General features: G+C 41.2%; 1 protein-coding gene across 5 annotated transcripts in view; it reads left to right on the top strand.

Annotated features, from left to right (window-relative positions):
• Nucleotides 1-27,691, top strand: part of rapgef4 (Rap guanine nucleotide exchange factor 4) — a 163,705-nt gene that overhangs the window by 113,945 nt on the left and 22,069 nt on the right. For all 5 annotated transcript variants that reach the window (XM_004917715.3, XM_002934617.4, XM_031893350.1 and 2 more), the window contains 12 exons: nt 107-167; nt 2,148-2,224; nt 3,499-3,645; nt 3,883-3,998; nt 4,237-4,325; nt 5,630-5,708; nt 12,333-12,483; nt 16,361-16,449; nt 20,937-20,967; nt 21,892-21,970; nt 23,040-23,186; nt 25,912-26,009. In XM_004917715.3, the coding sequence (XP_004917772.2) occupies nt 107-167; nt 2,148-2,224; nt 3,499-3,645; nt 3,883-3,998; nt 4,237-4,325; nt 5,630-5,708; nt 12,333-12,483; nt 16,361-16,449; nt 20,937-20,967; nt 21,892-21,970; nt 23,040-23,186; nt 25,912-26,009 (1,164 nt within the window). The remainder of the gene's footprint in view (nt 1-106; nt 168-2,147; nt 2,225-3,498; nt 3,646-3,882; nt 3,999-4,236; nt 4,326-5,629; nt 5,709-12,332; nt 12,484-16,360; nt 16,450-20,936; nt 20,968-21,891; nt 21,971-23,039; nt 23,187-25,911; nt 26,010-27,691) is intronic.

Raw genomic sequence — 27,691 nt, 5'->3', positions numbered from 1 at the left:
TGAATCAGGCCCCATGTGTTGAGTGGCTTGCAGGCAGTCAGAACTTGCTGTGCACGTGGGCAGTCATTTCCATTCCGTCAACTAAAATATAATCATTCATTTTAAGGTGAAAAGAGAACTTGCTGGATTCCTAATCTTTGAATCTCATCCCAAAGCAGGAACTGTGTGTAAGTATAAAGTGCTGGTCCTTCTTATACCAGTCCTTAAAATGAGCGCTATGTGTGACTGTGTGCTTGGTAAAATCTGGTTTTATAGGGCAGTGACATTACTAGAGGTTACTAGCGGCTACTTACCAACACCATATTGAAACTGCTCATTATTCAGGGTCCCACCCAGCTTCCTGTATTGTTATAACTCAGTTGAATGGTAAAACGTTCATTAAACTTCCATTTACTCCCCAGTATTTAGCCTGACAAAATGTTCCAAGTAGAATCCTGCCTACAAATACCATCTTGCTGTTATTTGACATAATATTTTGCTGCTCCCCTAAATCGCTTGGGTGGCAAACAGCATCATGTGTCATTGCCCTATGATTGAGCACCCACTCTGAGGCAGTTGGAAGCAATATTAAAGGAAAACTATACCTTCAAACAATGTAAAAAAAATTATATTTTATTTTCATACAAAATATTAGCAGTATGTGCTATTCGGTAATCCTGAATAGAAAATTGGCATTTTGAGAATTAAGGGCCATCTCCTGGGATCATAGGATTCACAGTGCACACAAACAAGCCAAGGGCACACATACATGCTAGTGTCGCCACTCCCACCCCCATCGCATTGGGGTGAGGTACACAGGGGGGAGGGGAGCAGAAGCTTGCCACAGGGGTAGGGGACTATTAGAAAGCAACTTACTGCCCATCTACAAGCTAAAAATCATGTGGGTGGCAAAACCGTCCTAGGAATGGGGGGTTGTGCTTGGACAACAAAATGGGTTGATAAACCTGCTCTGAGACAACCCTACAATATTTATGGGGGCATTTACTAATGTTCATTTTATTTTTTTCATGATTTGTATTTTTTTTTTGCGCAAATATATGAAATATGGACATGAGTTTAGTTCTGGTTTCGAAAAACTCTAAAACCACAAAACCTGAATGTTGATAAATCTGAAACAGAACTATAATAAAGGTTTTTATCACAATGAAGACACATCTTACTCAGGTTGGCTCTGTGTTTTTGATACCTACAATAACACATCTTTTAAGCAAATGTCTCCAGAGGAAGTTGAAATTTGCAGATCTATGCGTTGAAGACTAATCATTACTTGTCTGCTCATAAAATGATAGTGTAGAGAGCAAGGACCCAGGGCTTTCCCCAATGTATTTCTTCAGGCAGTCAGCCTACTCATAGGGTGGTATTGTCTTACCTTCATGCAGTCTAAATCTGTTGAAAAGAAAGGAAATTTCCTAGAGTGAAATTCCACCCCCCTCACTTTGAAATGGAATTGATGCCTATAAAAGGCCCTTCTAGAGTTTGTAGTTCCACCTTACCCACAACCAACATTTACTGTCAGGCTTTCCTGGTTCATGCCAACTTTTGAGCATTTGGCCAGGGCCTCCCTTAGCTTATAACAAGGCTACAGACATGAAACCACACTTAGCCAGAGTTCTATTAATCACATTTGTAACCCTTTCTTGGCACACTCACTTCTGTTGAGTCCTCCCAAGAAACCGCTCCAGTCACTACTCTGTTGTTAGGATGTAACAGGAGATAAGCCATAAAACTATGTTAAAACTGACTCCATTTTTACAGTATACTAAACACAGTCACACCAGTTTGTGACCTTTTGACAAATTCAAGGCCAGTCAAGTTCTTCCACTCCTATCTGTCATTGTATGGTGACATACTTTCTGGCCAAATAATATACATTGCTGCAAAAGTACTGTATCCCTGAGGAGACCTGGGACTAAAAGGGTAACCACAGCACCCACCCCCAACCAGAATTACCGTAACTGTTACTTCAAAAGGTTTTGATTTCAACAAGGCCATGAAGTACCTGTACAAACCACTGAATGCTGCTAATGTTGTTATGGCTTATCACAGGAAACTAGTGGCGTCACTAGGAAATGGCATACTTTACTAATTTGATTGTGCAACCCAACTGTTTGCTGACCATACTCCACTTATGTTTCTGCTGTTTGCAGTATTTAACCAAGGAGAAGAGGGCACTTCCTGGTACATCATCTTGAAAGGATCTGTCAATGTTGTCATCTATGGAAAGGTACTTCTTTAGCTATCTTTATATATGGAGATTCTTCTTGGTGTTTTAGTTTCTATTACATGATATGCTCCAGATATGCTCTAGGGCAGTGCTGTCCAACTGATGGCCTGTGGCCTGTGTGGCTGATGTGATTGCTTACCTTACCTCAGACTGTAAGACCCTGCATTGTTCACACCTGTAAGACCTCAGAGTCAGACTTTTAAGTACCCCCATTATTCACCTGTTCACAACTCAGACAAGACTGTGGGAGCAGCACAGGCATTGTGTCACTGTAGTATAATGCCATACTCTGCCTGCTCTACCCTGCCTGTGTGTGCCATACTCTGCCTGCCCTACCTGTGTGTGCCATACTCTGCCTGCCCTATGCTGCCTGTGTGTGCCATACTCTACCTGCCCTATGATGCTCGTGTGCCCTACTCTGCCTGTCCTATTCTGCTTGTGGGAGGTTAATCTGACAGAGGGTGGTTCAGGGAGTTTGTTAGCATTTGGAAATAATTGTTGAGGGTCCCTAAGATGTGTAATTATGTGCTGGGGGTTGCTGTGCTATCCTTAGGGGAGGGGGAGGCATATAGAGTCAAGGGTATGGCTTAATATGACTTAATAAACTTCTTTCACATATGATCACAGAGTGATGGGTGATACATTATCCCTACAGTAAGCACTAACCATTTAGTTTTTTGGTGTGCTACCATTAATGAGAGTATGGTATTAAACTCTCTTGTCGTAACAAGGGTATGGCGTGAAGTGGGCATGGTTTAAAAAGGGAGTGGTCAGTACTGGCTTCCATAATCGGCCCTCCATCAAAAATCAAAAAGATTCCAGGCCTCGGTACCACAAAGGTTGGACAGCACTGCTCCAGATAAAGGGGTTTGTGACTAGACTAAGAAACTTGTGTTTGGTGGTGATGTGGGGTATTTGGGAATGTTGAGTATGGGGGCCTCTGCACTAGATTTGAACAAATTCTATATCACAGATGTGTTTTATTTTGCCTTGTGTATTCTTTCCTTTAAAAAACATATCTCTTGACCCTGTTTATATGGGACCATTTCAGTTTGCAAACCCCAAAGTAATTGGAGCTTAGTGGAAATAGATGAAAATTAAACTGAACAGGGTTACTTGCAGGATTCCAGACACTGCTGTACTACATCAAATGCCCTCTTGGCAGTCAAGGTTCGGAGTTCAGCAAGAACTGGAGGGTCACATGTGACTTTAAAATCAATATTATTATAACTGGCTTTAACTCTTAAACAGATACTTTCCATCTCTGCCTGTAGGGAGTTGTTTGTACCCTGCATGAGGGAGATGACTTTGGGAAGCTTGCCCTTGTTAACGACGCCCCAAGGGCAGCATCCATTGTTTTACGAGAAGACAATTGTCACTTCCTGCGTGTGGACAAGGAGGACTTCAACCGGATCCTGCGTGTAAGTATTGGCAAGGCTTCTGCTGGGATTCCCCTTTAAACTCACATGTTCTGCCTTCTAAAGCAATGGGCTCTAAATCTGGACCTCAATCCATCCATCTGGGTAGTAGTATACTCTACTATACTACTATATACTATATTATGGGTATCACCTTTCTGCTGTTAGAGTGTTTGCATTTTACAGTAAAGCAGCATTACATTGTAGCACTGAAATCCACCTTGGAACCTGTTCCTACAGGACGTGGAGGCCAACACAGTGAGACTCAAGGAGCACGATCAAGATGTCTTGGTACTAGAAAAAATCCTGGCTGGATCTCAAGGCTCAGCACAAGGGAACACTCAGTCGCCATATAAGTAAGAGTTTTGCAATGTTTGGTTCCCAGACAGAGGTGAATGTGAAACATACACAATATTTTATCAGTAACACAAATGGCAGCCCAAACCATGTAAACTTCCTTTGTCTGTACTGTATTACTTAAGCCTAACTCTAATAACAAGGCACTTTGGGCTGTTTATAGCAGTCAATTTTAACATTTTTAGCATAACATGAAAAGACAAAAGAAAACCACTAAATAACTGTTTGGCTTTGCAGATACACTGTGATGTCAGGAAACCCAGAGAAACTTCTAGAACACTTCCTGGAAACAATGCGCCTTGATCCGAGTTTAAATGATGCAACAGGTAAATAAAGGACACATGCACACACATATAATTGTGGCCATACAGTGTCCAACCTTATATGTATCCAGCCCCTAAAAGCCCTCACCAACTTTCATGCCCAGGCAATGGCCAGTATGGTCAAAATCAGACAAATGGCACAACCAAGTCTGGGAATGTATGGCTAACTTTAGTTTATGTTTTCAGGGTCTTATTTCTTGGTTAACTACTTTTTATAATAGCTCCCTCATGTGGTGGCAATGTGTTTTTCTGAAAATTTCTGCAGCTGCATTGTTAATGGTTGATTTTTCAAAACTAGATACAAGTATGGGACCTAGTATCCAAAATGCTCGGGACATAGGCCTTAAATCTCATTAAAATAATTTATCCAATAGGATTGTTTTGCCTCCAATAAGGATGAATTATATCTTAGTTGGGATCAATTACAAGGTACTATCTTATTACAAATAGAAAGGAAATTTTTTTTAAAAATGAGAATTATTTGATTAAAATGGAGTATATGAAAGATGGCCTTCTCGTAATTCAGAGCTTTCTAAATAATGGTTTTCTGGATAACAAATCCCATACCTGTATTATTATAATATAATATTTTTGTTATTGCGGCAGCCAGTGGCAAGCTGAGGATTCAGGGTTTTTAGTTTAGTGCCCATTATAGATCCGTGAACTAGGTTTCTGCATCAAAGAAGAACTAAAAAGGATTATAAAAAATAGACCAGTTTTACTTTCTCTGATGTCCCTTCAGACTCTCACTTACTAAGCTGGTATAAATGTTCAACTCCTTAATGCAAAGTCTGCCTATATATACAAAGGTGTGTTTGATTGTGCAAGTCATAAAATGAGGATTTTGCTTATATTTGTCCTCCAATATGGTGGACCAAATTGAGCTGATTTGATCCTTCAGCCCTCAGGCCAATGATCCCACATAAGGTGCCTGTGCAAAGCCAGAGGCTTTTCCAGCTGGCAAAACTGATATTTTAATGAACCACAGAATATCAGAAATTCATCAGGAAGGGAGTAATCATTTTGGGCTCATTACACAAACTGTTGAGTAGGTCAAGAGTGGCCAAATAGACAGCCAGTGTATGGGCACCTTAACACTCACTACCAAGTTGCAAACTGTTTCTAGAGGTTAAATGTTGGGATTATGGGGTTTTATTAGTGAGTAGCTACACACTAAAAGTTATTTCAATCAATCATCTATCTATCTATCATCTATCTATCATCTATCTGTCTGTCTATCTATCCACTATCTATCTATCTATCATCATCTACTGTATCTATATTTCTGTTCCTTTCTTGTATTTCAGACACCGCTTTGGACGACTTTATTCTGATGCACTGTGTTTTTATGCCAAATTCTCAGCTCTGCCCGGCCTTGATGTCACAATATCCTTTCAGTAACCACATTAGTTCAGTGAGAAGTAACAATGTTCAAATTTATCCTGAGGTATGTCACACAGTAATTTACCTGTGTTATTTCCCATCTCTGTGGGACAATCAAGATTATCCCCCAAACCCATGAGAGTATTAGCAAGGTAAGCCTATAAAAGCCGTTGCCAAATTGAATTGTCATTTCTGGGGAACCGCGTGCCCATATGCAAATAACAATTGTTTGTAAGCGCTAAACAGCTGTTTGTGGTAATATGCTGTGAGTTTTTATCATTTACTTGCCTTTGCTTTTTAAACATCTTGTTAAAATATGTAATTTCATGGTTTTTATCCAGCTGGGAATTGTATTAGGCAGCAGCTGGTTGGCTGTAAGTGCCCCGTCCCTGTGTAACAAAGCCTATTCTGCAAGCTCAGCATGTTGTGAGACCTGCGCACCTCTCTGCCTTGTCCCCTTCCCATCAGATCATGGAACAATACACCAGAAATAATGAAAGCCAACGAGGCAACCCTTCTTCCTGGCTCCGCAACCCACTTTTTATGAGCGGCTGGAGATGGCTCTAGGCAAACTGCCAAAGAAATTGTGATAGAACCAGTGGTTCCTTGAATGTGACAGTTGGCTTTCTTGTTATGTTTCTGTATTTCTGCTTATTTTACTGTAGCTAGTAATCCTTACCGCATCTTTTAGTCTGCGCTTCCCAATGATGTGTGAAATTATATTAACAAAAGTGACAAATTCAGGCTTGGTTTATACCAGGCACCTTAAAGTACCCCTCTTATCATTAGAACCTTAGATAATAAATATTCATAACCTGATCCCAACATTCTTCTTAAATGTATATATAGGTATTTTAAAAAGATATGATTATTTTTAAAATGAAGATAAAATGAACGTTATTTGCAAGCCCATATACGGCATTTTCATGTATGGATCTAATGACTGACATTTGAAATTTCCAAATATGCGCAGGAGTTCATGCTAAGGCCAGCAATGCTCCAGGAATTAAGCAGCCTTTTTAAAAATTCTCCATCATATCGACAATAATGATCATTAGAGGGGCTGATCTTGTCTGTTAGAGGGCAAAACTCAGAGTTTCCTAAAGGACATCAGCATTATAACCCAGCTCAATGTGCATTGCATTAGCCCTACAGAGATTTCTCTTATCATTGGTTTAGGGGGAGTTGTCTCCTCTCATCAGTATCATTGTCAGCACTTGTCCATAGTGTGTAGTCTCCATGTCCTGAATAACAGTGTTTCCCCCTGATTAAATGCATTACAATTCTAGAGTGAAAGGTAAGAAGTTGGAGCTAAAGAACTGTGTACTAAGACTATGGCTTAAATAAAGGCAAATGAAAGTTGGATATTCTTTCAGTAAGTAGCAATACAAGTGTGTAAGCACAGTCCTATTGTGATTGTGTGCAGCCCAATAAGGGTCAGATCATATATTCAAAGCCCATTACTTTTACTGACCAGTCATCACCTCTTCCAAACACTTCTGGTCATCTCCCTTTGCAACCATGCCTCTACTGTCCTTTCCAGGTGAGCCTCTTCATCCCAGCCTGCCTCTTTTAATTTCCATTTGTTTCCGGAATAAACTCTAATAGCTCCCAGTGCTACCTCTGTATTTATGATAATCTGATTTGTGTTTCAGATCCATGATGATACATGATGTAATGTAAATCGATGGCACATAAATAATAATGGTATTAGTGCACAATTCGCTTGGGGCCAGACAGTAGCAGTGACTGACGCAAGCCTCTGCTGGAAACCTGGGACTACTGTCCTGTTCTGGCTGTTGGTAATTCCACACTCAGTTGCCTGTGAAGGTTCTCATTCATCCAGGCCACGGTATATTTATCTATAGTAAAAACTTGGATCAGCTAGACTTGCTGTGTTTCACTTGTCATCCGACTGGCTTTCTCAATTCAGAACTAAACTTATTACTATAGACACACTCAATTGCAGTTGCGTTTGTAAATTTAACTTGCGTTTATGCCTTTCTCCTAACTGGCAGATATGGGGTGCAACAACAGCCAAAGACTGGAAGAAAGAGAGTCTTATACAGTGTTAAACAGGGCAAATGTGAGAAGGGCACTTGGTTGGAGAGGTCTCCAAGTAAGCAGATCACAAGGCCCCTCAGACCATCTAGCTGTGCCGTGCGTAGAAGGCCGGGCATCCTAGGCAACCCAAACAGCCATCATGCTGCATGCACAACCACCAAGCGGTGATGACAATGGGGGTTGGGTGAAATGATGAGTGGGGATGGGGATTATGAGTGGGGCTAGAGGGACTTGAGGGCCTGGAATAGTGGTAGGCTGACAAGAGGTACGTGCCTAGGACCCCCCATGCCTCTTTTGCCTACCACTAGTTTCAGACATTATCTAGAAGAATTTTCCAGCCCTTATAATCAATAGCAGAAGAAGCACAGATCAGATACAGATTGAGTGGGTAGTTCTGACTCCATACATGGGCCAATAAGCTTCTAATTTAGTTATTAGAGTGGCAGAGTCAATACCAGCCAATAAGGTATTACTGGCACAATATGGCCTTACTATATACATTATACAGCAGTTACAGCAGTTACAGCCTTTGCCTGACTGGATTTTGACTTACTAACCTAGAGTTGCAGTCCCTCCTTAGTAAAGAGGTAAATCTGTGGGTGGCAATAAAGGTTAGGGGTTATCTACCTCAATTTTCCCACTACATACAACTGCTGGCCGGCAGGGCTACCAAAAAAATGACAGTCCCAGAAAGATACCCTACCTTCCCTCTCTAAAGAAAGCTTTGTAACTTCCCAATCGGTGCGTGCCATACACGCACCGATAATATCGTACGAAACCTCGTTTCGTACGATATTCGGTGCGTGTATGGCAAGTCGGCGAGTCGACCAGTATCGCAGGAAGCTGCTGATATCGGTCGACTCGCCAATCGGCCAGGTTTAAAGATTTTGATCGGGCGCCATAGAAGGCGCCTGAGCAAAATCTGCCGTCAGGGCTGAATCGGCAGAAGGAGGTAGAAATCCTATTGTTTCTACCTCCTTATCTGCCGTTTCAGCCCTGAAGGTTAGTGGCGGGTCTGCCGATCTTTCGCAGATCGCAACGTGTGTGGCCACCTTAACAAAAAAAAATCCATTACAATGGAATCACAGCTAATTAAATCATCTCTTAATTAACGCAATATGCAATCTGTGATTTTTTTTTCTCCCACTTTCCTTATTTTTTGTAAACCTTAATCTCCATTCACAGAGCTATCATTAGCCAAACGTGAACGTAAGTAAATGCGAAATAACAAAATGCCAAAAATTACAGGTACCCGCAGTGAGTCAGATAATAGCTAGGTAAAAATATATGAAATAATTACATGGTTTGAGACACTGAAAGAGGAACATGACTAAAGGGGAATATTAAACTTGCTGTTCACAATTTGTGCAAATCATAGTCTACATTACAGGCTGGATGCCGGGGATATTATTGTGATATTGGGAATGTTTAGGTTTGTTTAAATTTACAACACAGGAGCTTTTTTTCATTATTTATTATTGGCAGAGCTAGAGAAACGAGCTGAGAGTGAAAACAGGCTTTGTATGTTAATACTGTATACCTGCCATTTATTAGGGAAACTAGTTTTATATTTACATTGAATAAAAAGTTAATACATATATGAAAACCCTTCTATTATGAATTAAAAACCTGTAATTTTCCTGCATAAATAGGGACTTTGGACTTGCCTAGGAAGTAACTAGGCTGCCTGTAAACACAGCAGTTGGGTCTCTCATGTGTACAATCCACTTCCATAGACCAGTGTTGGACTGGGAGAGCGGCAGAGTGAAGCAGGGTATGGCAGGGCTAGGAGGGCAAGGCTCCTCTCGCTGGGAAGTGGGTCTGGGGAAGTTACCTTACCTGTTGGCTTTTCATGTAGGGAGGACTTAGAGCACAGAAGGGTCTCTACTGAGGGGTTTGGGGTGATGATTATTGTTGCAGTTGGACAGGGTGCCTTGACTCTGAGCCCCAAGGGTGACTGGAATGGGCAATTACCAAGGTTAGTTGAGGGCTGTCTGTGGGAAGTCTCTGGTAAGAAGGAACCAAGCTTCAGACCTCTGGGAGGATGTGGATGTTGTTTACAAGTGGTCCTACAACAAATAAGTTATGGTTGGTTATATGATTTAACTCATATTATGTAATAAACAACTAGGGATGTCCCTTCCCTCTTGTGGTCCATGTGTTGGTTATTTGGTGGGGACACAAAGAGGGGATAAGGTAGACAGCAGGCATCGTCATAGGTGTCCTATGGCCCACCAGAGAACCTGACACTCCGGGCTTTTAATTGTGGAAACTTAGAAGGACTGACGGGAATTCTACCACCCCACTTAGGTTTACTTTGGCCTTCAACCACTGCTTGAAATTAAAGAGTTTGGCTACCATTGTTTTAGTCCTGCAGTGACTTTTGCTCCCATACAGACAGCTCTAGCAGCATGGGCAGCGTTTATCATCCATACATTTAATGAGACTGTGTTTATTGTATGAGACAATATATTTGCCATATTGTTTTAAATTAAGAAAAAATATCTATAATTTATTGCACTATACTGTGCAGAACAGTGAAATTGTAAACACCTGTAGGGACCCATAGAGTTAAGCTCCCTATGGCTTTACCCCTACCTCTTCACTATCTTTACTGTTATTGGGCAGAGCCCTTATACTCAGGTTCAGTTATGTAACTGTATTCCTTATAGGTTTGTACAGGTTGACCACTCCCCCTGCAGACTGATATAGTGTCTTGCAAGGAGGAGTGTCTTCCTCTTTTGGCTGCATGCTGTGTCCCAAGCAGAGCTCCATCTGAGCCTGGGTGCAGTCAGGCCCCAGTAACACTACTGGAACAACTAAAAGTCGGGGAAAGGGCCCCGTGAGCCACAGCAGAATTACATTAATAGCACACTCTAGAAGTGAGTATAGTCAGTCTAGCTAGAAAGGGCAGCCATCAGCCCCATCAAAGGAGTTATTAAGGGTTTAGCCTACCCTAGGCTCTGTATGCCTTGCTGTGGGGACCACAGTTAAGACGCAGGATTCAGGCAGTACTTACCCCTGAACCACAGTTGGCTGGAGGGGATCCGTTCCAGTAAAGGGCATCCATCTTGGGCTTTCAGCTAATACTCTGCACATCTCCCTATTGGGCTTTGCTGTTTCCTAAAGGTCACAACTGCTGTTTATCACTGTGACAATCTATATCTACTGTCTGTGAGTATAATACCCTGATAACATCTGTGTCTTGGACAATAAACAAGTTACTATTTCATCAGCAAGAACCTTTCTGGCGTCCATTTCTATCTATTGCACCACATTATCTCAGATAGTTGTAGTTCAACTATACTCTCGCTTCATAGTAAATCTCCCACTTAGCGGAGGCCCATGCCTAAGTATTAAGGGTCGCATGTAACACATGCTCTATACCATTTACTAGCCCGGGTTTTGCCATGACCTAGCCAAACAAGTGTTACACACCTTTGCCCTATATTTAATTCCAACTTCTTTCTTATTCAGCGCTGCCTGCGGTTGCTCCCAGTTCCACTTAAGCACTAAGCTATTGGTAGATGGGACTACCACGGAGACGGTTAGTAAAGCTCTGGGGCAATTGCCATTGCCAGCTACTTCTGTAGGCAGAGAGTCTCTAATTCATTTGAACCGGAAGCAGCTGCAGAAAGAGTTTTGACTGTCCATGAAAGCATATTATTAGTCATACACACTGGGCTCAGGGACTAAACCCCTGTATAGTAAACCCATCCTTATCTGTAAGATTGAGACAGGCAGCAGCTGGAGAATGGGAGCTCATTATCTTTACTTGAACTAATTGCACTGATTTTAGTGGGGAATAAGGGAAAAACAAAAGAAGCATTTATTGCAACTTTATAGTAAAAATGATTTATTTGTCTTATACTGAAAACACAGTTTCCTCTCTGATGAATGGCAGGTAACATACCTATAGGTGCACTGACAGTCCTTATTTCTCTCTAAGTGGATAAAGACATTCTCTACTATGAAATTATGTAAATAACATAAAATAATAGGACATATCTGTCATTATACCATTTATTCTGATATTGTTCAGTATGTATTTATTATTATTTATTTAGGTTTGCCTATTTATTTTTCTACTGACTTGATGACTACATTATTTCAGGTGCTTTATCTATAACAAATTGTATTTTCATATATGAAATGCGTTCAAAAATAATCCACTAAAATTTGAGCCTTTAAACTGTGTATGAATGCTTGCCCATGTATCAGCAATACCACTAGATGGCAATAGTGCTCTATGCAATTCAACATACTTATCTAAACTAGAGTTGCACTGTCAGTTACTTCTGCCCTATACTCTGTACCGTACATGTTCTGCAAACAAGTATTATATTATATATATATTCTATCAACTGCTGACAATTCCTGCAAATATGGCTGAGCATTTCATAAGGGTACAGATTTACCCATACCTGGCTAATGTTGATGTCATCAGCAGGGCTGCACTTTACATCTTTAAAACGTTGTTTTGGGGATCAGCTTTGCATCCTTTTTATATATTTATTAAGGTTGATATTTCCCAAATGTACATTTTCCTTAACTGCGTTGAACTTACCATGCGCAGCCTTCCCAGGGAACGGAGCAGGAGAAGCTGGATTACACCCTGAATAACAAGCGCAGGGTCATACGGCTGGTTCAGCAGTGGGCCACTCTGTATGGGGACCTGCTCCGTGAGGATGAGGTTTCAATGGCCTTTCTTGAAGTAAGTTCTTATTATTTCCAACAGACCACTAAAAATATAAGCATGCCTGTGCTCTATACCCTATGGGCCAATACAGTTTCCCTTAGAGAGTAAGGTATTATTTTCATTCATACTTATGAGTTGGAGTTTCCATATTGTTGGTCACAGAAGAGGGGAGGTTGTATGTTCTCTACAGACCTCCAGTCAAGCAATAAAAGAAAATATTAGGGTTCATTTACTTGAACTGAGGGATGAAGTACAAGGGCAGTAAGTGGCACCAGAGCACATAGCAAGCACTTCTCCCTGGCAAAGGGGCAGACTGCAGCATCAGGAGGCACAGGCCAGCCCTCGCTTACTTCCTGCTGTAGGGCAGCCTGCGTCCTCTCGCTCCTGCTCACTAAATTGAGCATCTGAATGACATGCAAGTTAGGGGGTGGGAGGGAAATTGCCAAACTGCCTCCCCCTTCTCACCCCTCATGAATACAGGACAGTGTTGTATTCTTGGGGGTAATCACAGATCTCTGTACCCCAAAACAGACCTGCTGTAATTTGACATCAAAGGAAGGCAGTGTGAAAAGTGCAAAAAAGGGTGATTTGCACCTGCCTTGATTTGGTATTGTGCAAAAAATAAAATGTTCTGCTTCTGTCCATATTGTGGGTAGTGGAATTCTGGGGAATGTATTTCCCAGACTGGCAGTGTGTATATGGCTCTCTGATATCTGCCAGCCCTAGGAGCACCCTAGTCTGCATGTTATTGATGTACAAGCTTGGTAGCATTTTATAGGATGCCAACGTGCTACCCACAATTCACCCCATTTACTCACAGGCAGTGGTACATTTAGGGCTGTGGCACATGGGGAGATTAGTTGCCAGCGACAAATCTCCCTGTTCACTCACTTTCACAAGGGAACGAATGCAAAAATAGAAAGTAAAAAGCTGGTGGCAGCCCTAAGGGCTCTGGCCACGGGGAGATTGATCGCCCACGACAAATCTCCCTGTTCGCGGGTGACTAATCTCCCTGAAATGCCATCCCACCGGCAATTTTCCTGAAATCGTGGAAGTTTCCTCCCAAGGCCGCCGGTGGGATGGCATTTCGGGGAGATTAGTCGCCCACGAGCAGGGAGATTTGTCGTGGGCAATCAATCTCCCTGTGTGCCAGAGCCCTTAGGGCTGCCACCTGCCACCAGCTTTTTACTTTCTATTTTTGCATTCGTTCCCTTGTGAAAGTGAGTCGTGTTGGAAATCCTTTAATGTAGTTTACAGATTTTTGTGTCAGTCCCATTATATTTTGATCCATGCGATTTGTTTCAATCCAACACCATCCAACAAAATCTCCCATGTAGTTCAGCTCCTTGCCTTTCACTTTGTAAATGAAATCTCACGGCGCAGCCCACAGCACAGAGTTTGTAGGACCAGTTACTTTGCACTTTTCACGTTGCCCCCAAGCTTGTTAAATGAGCCCTCTGGTCTCCTACACTTTATTACCAGCCTTTATAAATGTCAATACATTGCAATTTCCTTAAGAGACTTTGCTACACAATGGCTTCCAACTAAAAATACCCATAATGATCATGATAAGTGGGCAAGTCATTTAGATGCATGACTTTAACATAGAACATGGATTTTACAGGTCTGCCTGGTTGAAATGCTGCGGCACCCTACAATTACACCGCACATGCCTGCTATTAGAGGCAGAGAATGAGCATTTTATGTAGCACTCCAGCTCAGCTTCCTTTACATCTCCATGTTCTGAAACAATTAACCAATTTCACATTTGCTATGTCTCCTTGTACAGAGACATTATACATTTTATAAGAAGTTTGTTATAGATAAAATAATGTCCCTCTATTGCTTCCTTAGCCTATTAAATAGGCTGTATAGATATTTGTCCTTTCTTACCCTGGAAGGGTGCAGAAGAACAAGCATGAATTGATACTGGGGAAACATGGAATTGACCAATCTTGGAGTAGTGGTAGTTCCAGGGTTCCACCAGCAGGTGGCATCTGTTGGAGATACTGCAGCAAATGGAATGTTAGTGCCATTATTAATGGCTTATTCTGAAATTGAAGCCATCAAACACATTCTTGATGAATGGACACTACCTATGTGTATATTGGGCATAATTTGTGATGGATGTTCCTTACAGTGCTGTAATTCCAGGCCAGGAAAAAATGTTTCATTGTGGGTTAAAAACATAGCAGTTTAGGGGGGCCAGTAAGGCCCTAATTAACAAGTAATTTCAACTTATCTTGGTAGAATCTTATCAATTTTTTGGGGCCCTAAAGTGAATTTGCTGTGGGGCCCAGTAACATCTAATTTTGCCACTGTCTGAGGCGTTTGCTTCTTACCAAAACCTGTTTTGCCACTTTCCCTTATTATTGGCTCTCAGCATGTCTGGTCTTCAAACCAGAACCATAGTGGAGCACATCGTAACACTTTAGGGTGTACCATATGTCTGCATACCAATAGCCCCTAGACTGGTAGTTGTAGCCGCCTCCTTCAGGACCCCTCACCCCTTCATTGCTAGACTCTGTATAGTTTTCCTGTAATCATAACTCCACTTATAGTTTTCAGCTTTTTCTTTTTAACATGTCACCCACCCCCATATTATATTTAGCTACTGTGCTTTACTGAGCATCTGCCATTTCAGCACTAAATGCCATACAGTTCATTTCTATCCACTCCTCTGCATGTTTAAAGCTGGATTATATTCTCCTTCTACCTCAGCATTAATATTGCATTGTTATTCAGAGCATCTAATCAATATGATTATGACCTGTAATCAGTATCATTATTTCACAAACATAATATAATAATAATAAAAAAAAAATCAATTAAAGACACAAATAAAAGCGTCTGGTAATGAATGCTAATAAAACCCTGTATCCTAGTTTGTATCAAAGTTTTTCCTACAGTGAGGTGCCTGGATTTTTAAAATCAACCGCAACCTCAAAGAAGATGCCGCTAGAGGGTTTTGAGTATTTCACCTTATTCTGTCATACTCTCATATGATCCATTATGGCACCCCATATACATTGGTCATTAACCTTTTCCACTAATGCTGTGACATGCTGGTCCTTGGTGCACCATGTGATGTCAAAGCAAAGTACACAAAGCACTTATCCCATCACTCATTGGTGTATGATGGGAACTATAGTTCTGTTGTGTCAACAAGATCTCATAGGTTGTTTCAAGGGTTGACACCTTTACACAGAGGGGTAGAGCAGAGCAAACATTAAGAATAATGTAGGGGAAACCCATGTAAGGCAACTGATATTTAATCCATGACTATGCAGATGGCTATCATTTAGGAAAATGGATGCAACAGGCCTGTAAGTTATCGCACAGGATTCTTGCCAGGAATGAGTGGGTTGATTGCTGAGATCCAAATTGCCTGTGTGCCGTAATCCTTAGGAAGTAAAGTTGCCATCTGTATTTTACTGACCTAGCTGGTAAAACACCTGCCAAGGCGGGGCTGTTCATGTAATTGCCCTCAAACCAATCTGCCAATAACGTACCTTTTTTTTCCTGGACGTGCTCCATAACTGTTCTTCCGGCTCTCCCCACATAGTAACTCCACCCATTTTTATCATTGGCCCACCCATTGATGTAATCATTCTGCCCCTCTTGTGCCCACCCCCAGCTGCAGGTAAAATTTAGTCAGGAAGGTGGCAACCCTATTAGGAAGGTGTCCCTTGCACACCACTGGTGTCCATTGCAGTGGGAGTCTGTCAAGTTTATAAGATGTTTAGTAGATGTTAAACACAAGGGGTAATAACTATATCCGGCATGGGACGTTTATTTTTTATGTGCCAGTTGTGGGCTCAAAAGTGATGTGAAACAGCTTTCCAGCTGTTATATCCTAACCCAGCCATCTCTTTCTATTTACTTTTCTTAGGAATTTTATGTGTCGGTATCAGATGACACAAGAACGACTGCAGCCCTGAAGGAGCAGCTACCTGACCTAGAACGAGCCATCAAGCAAATGTAAGAAGTCTGTAGTTATCAGTTGCTTTTATATCATAAAATCAAAGCATCCATCTGTTTAGCTGAGCTCAGGCGTCATTTAAAGTAACAGTAACCCCCCAAAAATTAAAGTGTTTTAAAGTAATTCAAATATAATGTACTATTGCTCTGCACTGGTATATTTGCTTCAGAAAGACTACTATAGTTTATATAAATTAGCTGCTTTGTAGCCATGGGGACAGCCATGTAAGCTGGAAAAAAGGAGAACATGCACAGGTTACATAGCAAATAACAGATAAGCTCTGTAGAATACTATGGTGTTTTAGAGAGTTTATCAGTTATCTGCTATATCAGCGCATGAGAGGCCCCCCCTTTAGATCAGTGGAACTGAACTTTCATTTGAAGCAACGTAAGTGGTATTTCACAGTGAGGGCAGTGAGGTTGGGGAATGCCCTTCCTAGTGATGTTGTAATGGCAGATTCTGTTAATGCCTATAAGAGGGGCCTGGATGATTTCTTGAACAAGCATAGTATCCAAGGCTATTGTGATACTAATATCTACAGTTAGTATTGATGTTGGTATATATGGTTTATGTATGTGAGTGGATAGATAGGTCAGTATAGGTCTGTATGTGAGTGGATAGATAGGTGAGTATGGGTCTGTATGTGAGTGTATAGATAGGTCAGTATAGGTCTGTATGTGAGTGGATAGATAGGTCAGTATGGGTCTGTATGTGAGTGGATAGATAATTGAGTATGGGTCTGTATGTGAGTGGATAGATGGGTCAGTATGGGTCTGTATGTGAGTGGATAGATAGGTCAGTATGGGTCTGTATGTGAGTGGATAGATAGGTCAGTATGGGTCTGTATGTGAGTGTATAGATAATTGAGTATGGGTCTGTATGTGAGTGTATAGATAGGTCAGTATGGGACTGTATGGGAGTGTATAGATAGGTCAGTATGGGTCTGTATGTGAGTGTATAGATAGGTCAGTATAGGTCTGTATGTGAGTGGATAGATGGGTCAGTATGGGTCTGTATGTGAGTGTATAGATAGGTCAGTATGGGACTGTATGTGAGTGTATAGATAGGTCAGTATGGGTCTGTATGTGAGTGTATAGATAGGTCAGTATAGGTCTGTATGTGAGTGTATAGATAGGTCAGTATAGGTCTGTATGTGAGTGGATAGATAGGTCAGTATGGGTCTGTATGTGAGTGGATAGATAGGTCAGTATGGGTCTGTATGTGAGTGTATAGATAGGTCAGTATGGGTCTGTATGTGAGTGTATAGATAGGTCAGTATAGGTCTGTATGTGAGTGGATAGATGGGTCAGTATGGGTCTGTATGTGAGTGGATAGATAGGTCAGTATGGGTCTGTGAGTGTATAGATAGGTCAGTATGGGTCTGTATGTGAGTGTATAGATAGGTCAGTATAGGTCTGTATGTGAGTGGATAGATAGGTGAGTATGGGTCTGTATGTGAGTGTATAGATAGGTCAGTATGGGTCTGTATGTGAGTGTATAGATAGGTCAGTATGGGTCTGTATGTGAGTGTATAGATAGGTCAGTATGGGTCTGTATGTGAGTGTATAGATAGGTCAGTATGGGTCTGTATGTGAGTGTATAGATAGGTCAGTGTGGGTCTGTATGTGAGTGGATAGATAGGTCAGTATGGGTCTGTATGTGAGTGTATAGATAGGTCAGTGTGGGTCTGTATGTGAGTGGATAGATAGGTCAGTATGGGTCTGTATGTGAGTGGATAGATAGGTCGGTATGGGTCTGTATGTGAGTGGATAGATAGGTCAGTATGGGTCTGTATGTGAGTGGATAGATAGGTCAGTATGGGTCTGTATGTGAGTGGATAGATAGGTCAGTATGGGTCTGTATGTGAGTGTATAGATTGGTAAGTATAGGTTGTGTGTGCGGGTTTACTTGGAACGGTGGAACTTGATGGACTTAAAAAAAGACTTGATGGTCTTTTTTCAACCCTATGTAACTAATGTTGGTTGTTATGGACACCAGCCGGTGATGTTTGTCTCCAGTGTTAATAAATAAACCCTCTCATATTTTGGTGCTACTATTACTTTAAAGACATTGGGCCACAAAAGAGGAAAATCTGGGAGGAAAAAAATACAGAAATACTCAAAAATAATTTTTTACATTATAATATGGCCTTTGGCATTTAACAGATATGTTTGCCAGCAAGGGCAAGTGTTCTTTCCAAGGCAGGCATACTTTGGCCCTTGTATAAATACCCACAACGTATTGTTTCCGATCTATGATTGGCGTCCCGGTGACTTTTCAAGCATTCTCTGCATAATAAAAAAAAACATACAGGCGATATCCCAGAGAGACCCAGTTGGCGTATTCGTAAAAGCGTGCATTTTATGTGCATATCATATCTTGTTCCGCTGACCACTATCACAAATCCACATAATTAAATGGAAACTATTTTGCCTGCTAAGAACCTAAGAAACACTTTGCTAAATGTGCTTTGTGGTCTCCCGCGGCACGCAAACGCAACCTTGCGAGAGCCAGGCCCTTCAAGTGCGGAATCCTGTTTGGTTATGCTAATAATGTCACTTGGACTCAAATGAGCAATCAAAATTACTTGCCAAAAGTCTTCCCGCGGCCCTCGGGTTGCCCCGCTGAAACACTGGCCGAGCGAGAGGCTTCTACAGACTTCCACAGCGTGAAACTTCATAAGAACTCAAATGAATATTGTTCTCACTGATTTTTTACAATTACTTTATTGAAGTAATAGCGCTGAAATAATTCAAGTGCTTTTTTTTTTCCACCAGTCGAGATTTGCAGAAAATAAAGAGACTCATTATGTAATGAATTCAATATCGTTCCTCGGCATTAATTCATAGTTTCGCTTCAACATGTTGAGTATTGATGTGGCTAAGCTAAAGGAACGGCTTAGTGTAAGAGAGGGAGATTGTATGGTGCGGATAATGGAATTAATCTATAAGTGAAATGCGGGGCCAGCGCCAGGGGAATAACGTTTCTTGGCATATTAAGAATTTGTAAAGGTTTTTTCATTTTTAATCAAACCCATTTTCAGAAATGTAATAGTAATATTTTTCTCTTAACTTTAAGTGACACAAAAATGAAACCCCAGATTTTCATAGGAACATGTGATTAGTACAGGACGTTAAAGAACTCCACCCAAATACAACTTTTTGACAAGTAAACATAAGGATTTTTAATGTAATAATATGGTTTGGAACAGTTCCCCTGCTGATCTGGCTGACTACTGTGAGACTGAAATAAAATGTAACAGTAGTTGCCTGTCCTCAGCCTGCATCCTTCCAACCCTACAATTCCCTGCACACTGCCCTGATGTCAGTAAGGAAAGGAACATCTCATGCAATGCATTATGGGTTATGTAGTCCCTTCATGTTGTCTGTAAATTGTGGAGAAGTTGTTACATTTTGTATCATCAGTGTTTTAGTCCCTTCTCCCATGCCAGGATTTCAAATGATGCAGAAATAGAATAACTGTTTTGCAGCTAGATTTCAGCATATACAAATGGTATTTATTCGTATTTTATAAGGAACAGATTACAGTTGGTCTATTGGGGGTTTCTGTGTTGTGTAAGGGCTCTGTAACAAATTTTGCTTCGAAAGCCAGAGTTCCCCTTTGGCATAAATTCATGGTTTATCAACATTCAAGCTATGAGAAAACCAAAAGAGTTTACCCTGCTTTAGAAGGCGCTATTTATACATTTTTAAATGGCCACAGCCCTGTAAGGTCATGCCACACCCCCAGACTTAAAGGTCACTCTCCTTCTTGACTTGGGATTGTAACACAATTGGATCCCTATGGAATGACTAATTTCTAATCAAAGTCCCAAACATTCACAGTTATTTAGAACTCCTCCTGGGATGTTTAATGGTCAAACTTAAAGCCCATGAAATATGATAAGGAAGCTTGTGGCCAGCCTCCAGGGGCAAATAGCTCATTGGGCTACAAGGTGGTACAATAACACCTTCATAGAGACTTGGAGGGAGGCTTGGAGCAGAGGGGCCATTGGGGTAAATGTAGATAAAAGTACAAAAGACATATTGCATCATGTTTTTTTATTTGCCAGGGATTTACAGCCTTCAGCTCTTTAGCTGAACTCCAGTTTCTCACTGGCAGCTTTTGGTATCAATGAATGGGTTAAATATAATGTGTGGTTTCTATATATAGCTGGATGGTTAATGCCCTGTGGGGACTATCACAACTTGCATTATAAGCTGCAGTACTGAGTGCAACACTTTTATCTATTTGGATATGAAGGATGAACATAGGTGGATCATACAAGCTTGGGTGGCATGTTACATGCACTTTCTTGGCATTAATATAAATAAATACAGTATACTGCATCAGTGAATCAACATTTGGAATTTGTGGCATGATCCAGTACTCTTTCTTGATGTTTTTGTTCAAAACAATTATTGTAATACATGATGGGAAAAAATATTTGATAACAAACATTTTCCAATATAAATTTGTGTTACAGATCTGAGGATGCAAAGGGGCAACAAAAGAAGGTAAATAAGACACGTTAATTAGTTTTTTATTTTTTTTAAATTGATATAAAGTCAATTAATGTTCTAGGTTCATGTGCATTTTCCACACCCAGGAATACAGAATTTTAGGGTGTGCCATGTTGTAAAGCAGAGCCCGGATGGGTACCTAGGGTATACGCAAAATATGCAGGTATTGGGCAGCTTGTGGATAGCTAAATGTGGGTGGTCTACAGGTTGTGGGCCTAAGTATAGGCTTCTCTATCTACATTCAATAAACCCCCCTCTTAGATGACGTTACATCAGGATTTTTGATTATATCATGTCTGGTTTTATAGTGGGTAGCCATAAATAGGCTTCTCTGTCTCCCTTCCTGCCTTCCAGCCACCATCTGATTACATTACTTTTGGTTTGCGAAAACAAAGCTTATGCAGGTCAGGTCAGGTAGTGGGTCCAAATTGGTAAAAAGCTGGGTTATGGCTTGGGTAGGTGTGGGTCCGTCCAATTGCATTTGGATATATCTCTAATGCAAGGTACTATGGCAAGTAGGAAATCATCTTGATACAAAAAATCTTTGGTATGCCAAGGTGCCACTGGGTCCTCCAATGGCTATAATATAGTAGCACTGCTTGTGCCAAGTGATTAGATAAAGAACTGCCCATGGTAGTCATCCGCAGAACAGCCCTTGTACTGTTAGTAAAAGTACAGAATAACAGGTAGTAGGCAAGATGGAGACCACCACATTTCCTACCTCTATTTACGAAGCCCATCTGCTAAGGGCAGTGGCAGACAGGGACATTAGTTTCCCTGTGACAAATCTTTGTTGCCGCGGGCGACTAATCTCCCTGCAATGCCATCCCACCAGCAAGAATGTAAATTGCCATTGGGATGGCATGCACATCGCTGCACAGGGTATAATTGCTAATTCCCATGTTCTTTTTTCAACAGCACAAGGTGCTTTTACGGCAATTCAGCACTGGAGATGAGAGACTGCAAAAGCGCCAGGCAATACGGAGTTCCGATGAACGTAGGTTGTTTAGCATCTCATGTTCTAAGTCAGACCCCACTTTGCTAAACTACGCCTTCCAATAAATAATGTGTTTGGCACATCCCCTGCTCAGTTACCAACCAGCAACTCTACAGATCCGGAGAATGTACTACTTTAACTGCACTTTTCATAAGGTTGAGTAATGGCTGTGCATCATTGTACATTCCCTTGGGGAGCTTTAAGTTAACTTTTAGTATGTTATAGAATTGCTAATTCTAAGCAAATTTTTAATTGGTCTTCATTTTTTCTTTTTTGAATAATTTGCCTTCTTCTTTGTCTCTTTCCTGCTTTCAAATGGGGGTTACTGACCCCAGCAGCTAAAACAAACTATTGCTCTGTGGGGCTACAATTTTCTACATTAGCGTGGGCCCAGTTTCCCATAAACTCACCAAACCCAACTTTGATGGTATCATTTGTTGCAACTGTTTGGGACTTTCACTGGGTCTCAAGGAAATTAATTTTAGCCCTGCCCCCCCAAAAAAGTTGACAACTTTTACCATTTTATATAGAAACAACTCATTAATTTGGGTTCCACTTAACCTTTTATGTTCCTGGGCCCAACTGAAGCTGCAGGCTCTGCTCCCTCTATTGATACCCCCCAGCTTTGCAGCCTATTTACTGTGCCTCACACCTTCGTTGTCGCACCCTATGAATGAGAAAATGTCCCAATGGAGCAGTTATATTATACGGTATATTATTATCATTATCCCTGCAGCAGTTCTGTAGTAAATCACTAATATCAAGGCTTCGTTTAACTATCTTTGTTTTATTCCATATCCTAGAATCCTAGATACATGATTAATAAAACTCCCTCAAAAGACATTTATGTTTATTTAACAGAGATTCACACTTGAACAATTACCCATGATCCTTTAGTGTTAACAAAGAAACCTGCCCCATGTACATCTTACCTCTCTTTTTATGTGAGAAGGTGCAGTGCGTAAACTAGATGAAGCACGTGGTTAGATGGGAGATACCCAAATGTGTCAGTTATCTATTTAAATTCTCTAACATTGAATGTGTGAGAGAAGATTTCTTTCTTTCTTAGTTCTGTTCAAGGTATACTGCATAGACCATACGTACACCACTATCCGTGTCGCTGTGGCTGCTTCAGTGAAAGAAGTGCTCTCTGCGGTCGCCGATAAACTAGGCTCCGGGGACAGCTTGATACTCGTCAAAATCAGTTCTGCAGGAGGTACTGTTTTGCCATCATTGCTTCCACACACGGGAAATAATTTAAAAACCAAGGTTAAACACACAAATAGTGCCGGTTTTATAACAGCATTTGAGATAATTTCAGTTGATTACAAACAACAGTAGGATCTCCCACTGAGTAAATAGACCAAGCTGGGTGCTAGAAGCAGATTTTTACCGGAGACGGCAGCAGGGAAGCCTTATAGGGTTTCATTGTCACCATTTCCCAAAATATTACCAAAGCCATCAGCCTGCACTGTGCAGGAGAACTATTCACTTATCAAAAATAGCACTTCACAGCGCGCCGTGCCCTTGTCTCCAAGTTATCCGGCAGGTATCTGCAAGCACCGTGGCTAGCGAATCTACAGCCATCAGGATAGTTTTCATCAAGTTTTGAACCCCTCCGCTGCCAATAGATTAAGGAGGCATTTTTTATTGCAATCATGCTTATTGTGTGTAATTCAGGGGCGCCAGAATTTGGCGACTTTCTCTCTAGACTTAAGTATTCAAGTGATCATGCCTTGCTTTAAACAACAAAGAGGATTAAGTATTCACTGAGGATTTTTCTACAGCCAGGAGTTATTGGAAAAAGGAGATTTAATAATAAACACCATTTTTAGGGATGTACCGAATCCAGGATTTGGGTCGGGATTCAGCCAAGATTCGGCCTTTTTCATCAGGATTCAGATTCGGCCGAATCCACGGCCCTAACCAAACCGAATCTGAATCCTAAAAATCACCTTTTGTCATAGTAACACGGAAGTGAAAAAATTTTCACCGCGTAACGACATTTAACCCTTACATGCATTCGGTTCAGTATTCAGCCGAATCCCTTACGATGGAACCCAACCTAAATTTCTAATCAAGACAAGATGGAATCCTGGACAAGCAGTTCTTCTGTACTTGTTGTCTGTAATTAGTAATACTGTATCCACTAATATGAATAAAGGCTGCCTGCAGGGTTAGAAAAAATCCTGGTCCCCACCATTGGTGGCCCCAAGCCACCAGTGGGCCCCAGATTGCTCAGTCTGATTCTGGCTACCTTTCTGTAGGTTGCTAATTCTAGCCCTGATTTGCACCTAGAAGCAGTAAATATATAGACCTCTATTTTTTCTGTGCTCAGCATTTGCCCCCAGTGCTATAGCATAGAGCTGTGGACATTAATTTGGACCAACTGATATACTGTATGTAGTACCACCCAGATTGGACTAAAAGTCAAAATAGGTCATGGCTTTTGAAGTACACAGAGGCCTAAAGAACACCAATAGCTCCATAAAAATCATTTGGGTTTATTGAAGCAACAAGAAACCTATAACCGATTGGATCAGTTCAGTTGGTTATGGATCAATCCAATTTTATTGTTCTTCTTGGAAAATAGAATCAATACAAAAACAATCCATATTGTAATCTAAAAAGATCTTTCAGTAACAACTGTGAACTGAAGTAACTCACCAGTAAAATGTCCTGTTTTGGTTTACTGCCCAGAGCCTACAGTATAGGGAGGCAGATAAGCCCTATGTGTTATGTGCCAGCAAAGGACAGCACTATTTGTTTCTTACCTCCTCGAGTGCTGTTGTAACCTATAGATTACTCTAAATAAATATATTGTTAATGATGGAAATACTGCCATTGATTTGTTTCCTTTTATTTTCCATTTAGCAGCCCATAACGGTTATTTTCACTTTGCCGACTGCAATTGTATCATCTCTAAGCCAAACAACATTTTTACATTCATTTTTTTTACTTTGCACCATTTATCGAGATACTGAGATTTCTGAAGGGATTTAAACTCCTAAGCATAATCCGAGAAAACGCACCGTTATTATCAGCGTAACCATGACAACGCTATTACTTGGAAAAGCAGCCAGTGTTAGAATGTAATAATCACTGGGATATTAGAACAGAATGTTATAAACCTATTTAGGAATCTAAGAAAAAAGTTTATAGTGTTTTATTTATCAATAGATGCATTTAAATATTATTTTAAGTTTAAATTTCTATTTATTAATGTTGGTAATGCTGGCTTGGTTATACATGCAGTTGTACAGTGCTGTATACACATAGATATATACCTGTATATATATTTTATTAACTGCCACTTATAATATACTCTCTGAAAGATGAGCTAAGAGAGTCAGTCATTCAGTAGAATAAGTGGGGAAACATACTAGAAATGTGATGGAATTTGCAGTAGTATGGGGCAACTGGCTGCATATTGTACAAGTGGTTTCAAAGGCAAAAAATGGGCAAAGGGAACTCAGTAAATAACACTTGGTCAATGGCAGCTGTAAAGTACAGTTTCATCTTCTGCCATTTAGCACTGAGCCTTATTACACAGAATATCAAGCAATGTTTATTAAGATTCAATACTTTCCTACAATACTTTCCTGTGCAGTTGTGAACTGTAAAAACCATTATATTTAATCATGTCGCATTATATGTTTTATGGACTTGCATTGACTGCCCTATATACTGTATATACACACACATATAAAAGGGATGTCCAACAGGCAGTTCTTCAGCTTTTGTTGAACTGTATGATCCCCTTGTTTGGCTTTTACAGTCTTTTGGGGATATTGTTTGACACCAGCTGGAAGGATGTCTCTAAAGCAGATCCTTCAGCTTCCAGAAGCACAGGCCACACACAGACTTATATGTCATTTACTTCCATGAACTGCCGGATGATACTGAGAACATCAAAGTATATCATCTGCCTTTATTTGCAGAAAAAGTGGTGCTGAAACCAAATGAAATATCCGTCTTTACAACGCTCAGCGTGAATGGACGTCTGTTTGCCTGCCCCCGGGACCAGTTCGATTCTTTGGTATCTGCATTATTATTACTGTTAAATCTAGAATATTAAATGAGTATTATATAAAGCAGGCTTGTATTTCTTATAGCACATGGCACCGTATTTGTGCAGGTATAAGTTCTGTAGAACAGCTCTTGATCTATTATCCGGAATGCTTGGGGATTGGGGCTCTCTGGATAAGGTGTTATTCCATCATTTTAGTCTACGAAAAGACTTTAACCTTTCAAAAGCCCAATAGGATTGTTTTGCCACCAACATAGTTTGGTACTACCCCTGTTTCCAAAAGGTACAGGGTCCTGTCTCATTATTACAGAAAAAAAGGAAATCAGGGAGAAATAATTATTTACTTAAACACGGACTCTGTGGGAAATGCCATTCCAGTAATTTGAACTTTTGGATAATTGATTTCAAAATAATAGATCCCATAACTGTAATTAAGTTATTATGAATTATCTTTAGTTTAAAGAAAGAAAATGGAGGAAAAATGGTTCTGGCACACAGCAACAAGAGCCAGCCAGCATTACTGCTGATGTAGTTCATTAACCCAGAACTCTGCACTGTTTATTCCTGTGCTTTACAGAAGTTAATGTCTCCACTGGCATTGGTCTTTCTGACTGGTTAAAGTAAGGAAATGGCTTTTATGGGCAATTATTAAATGTAACCTTAAGGGGGTGTTGATGTTCCAGCTGCAATGGCCAAATCATACACACAGGGGCCCCATTCATTAAACCACGATGACCACGATTAGAAAAAAATCGTATTTTTTCTAAAGTTTAGAAGTTTTCGTACTGTTAACGATAATATCATTAAAAAAGCATGACTTTTTTGTGATACGTTCGTTATTCCACGAAAAAGTTGTACTTTTTGTACTTTGCGCAACAAAGTTTTCGTTATTCATTCAAGCTTCGATATCGTGACTATCTTTTGGCCAGGTTAGAGCTGTAGAGTGCCATTGAGTCCTATGGGAGACTTTCCTTGGGCCAGGTTGGAGCTGCAGAGTGCCATTGAGTCCTATGGGAGACTTTCCTTGGGCCGGGTTAGAGCTGCAGAGTGCCATTGAGCCCTATGGGAGGCTTTCCTTGGGCCGGGTTGGAGCTGCAGAGTGCCATTGAGCCCTATGGGAGACTTTCCTTGGGCCGGGTTGGAACTGCAGAGTGCCATTGAGCCCTATGGGAGACTTTCCTTGGGCCGGGTTGGAGCTGCAGAGTGCCATTGAGCCCTATGGGAGACTTTCCTTGGGCCGGGTTGGAGCTGCAGAGTGCCATTGAGCCCTATGGGAGACTTTCCTTGGGCCGGGTTGGAGCTGCAGAGTGCCATTGAGCCCTATGGGAGACTTTCCTTGGGCCGGGTTGGAGCTGCAGAGTGCCATTGAGCCCTATGGGAGACTTTCCTTGGGCCAGGTTGGAGCTGCAGAGTGCCATTGAGCCCTATGGGAGACTTTCCTTGGGCCGGGTTGGAACTGCAGAGTGCCATTGAGCCCTATGGGAGACTTTCCTTGGGCCAGGTTGGAGCTGCAGAGTGCCATTGAGTCCTATGGGAGGCTTTCCTTGGGCCAGGTTGGAGCTGCAGAGTGCCATTGAGCCCTATGGGAGACTTTCCTTGGGCCAGGTTGGAGCTGCAGAGTGCCATTGAGTGCTATGGGAGACTTTCCTTGGGCCAGGTTGGAGCTGCAGGGTGCCATTGAGCCCTATGGG

Source organism: Xenopus tropicalis, chromosome 9 (assembly GCF_000004195.4).
Source record: "Xenopus tropicalis strain Nigerian chromosome 9, UCB_Xtro_10.0, whole genome shotgun sequence".
Taxonomy (NCBI): Eukaryota; Metazoa; Chordata; class Amphibia; order Anura; family Pipidae; genus Xenopus; species Xenopus tropicalis.
Note: the sequence above shows the minus strand (reverse complement) of the source record. Positions and strands in the feature narration are given on the sequence as shown.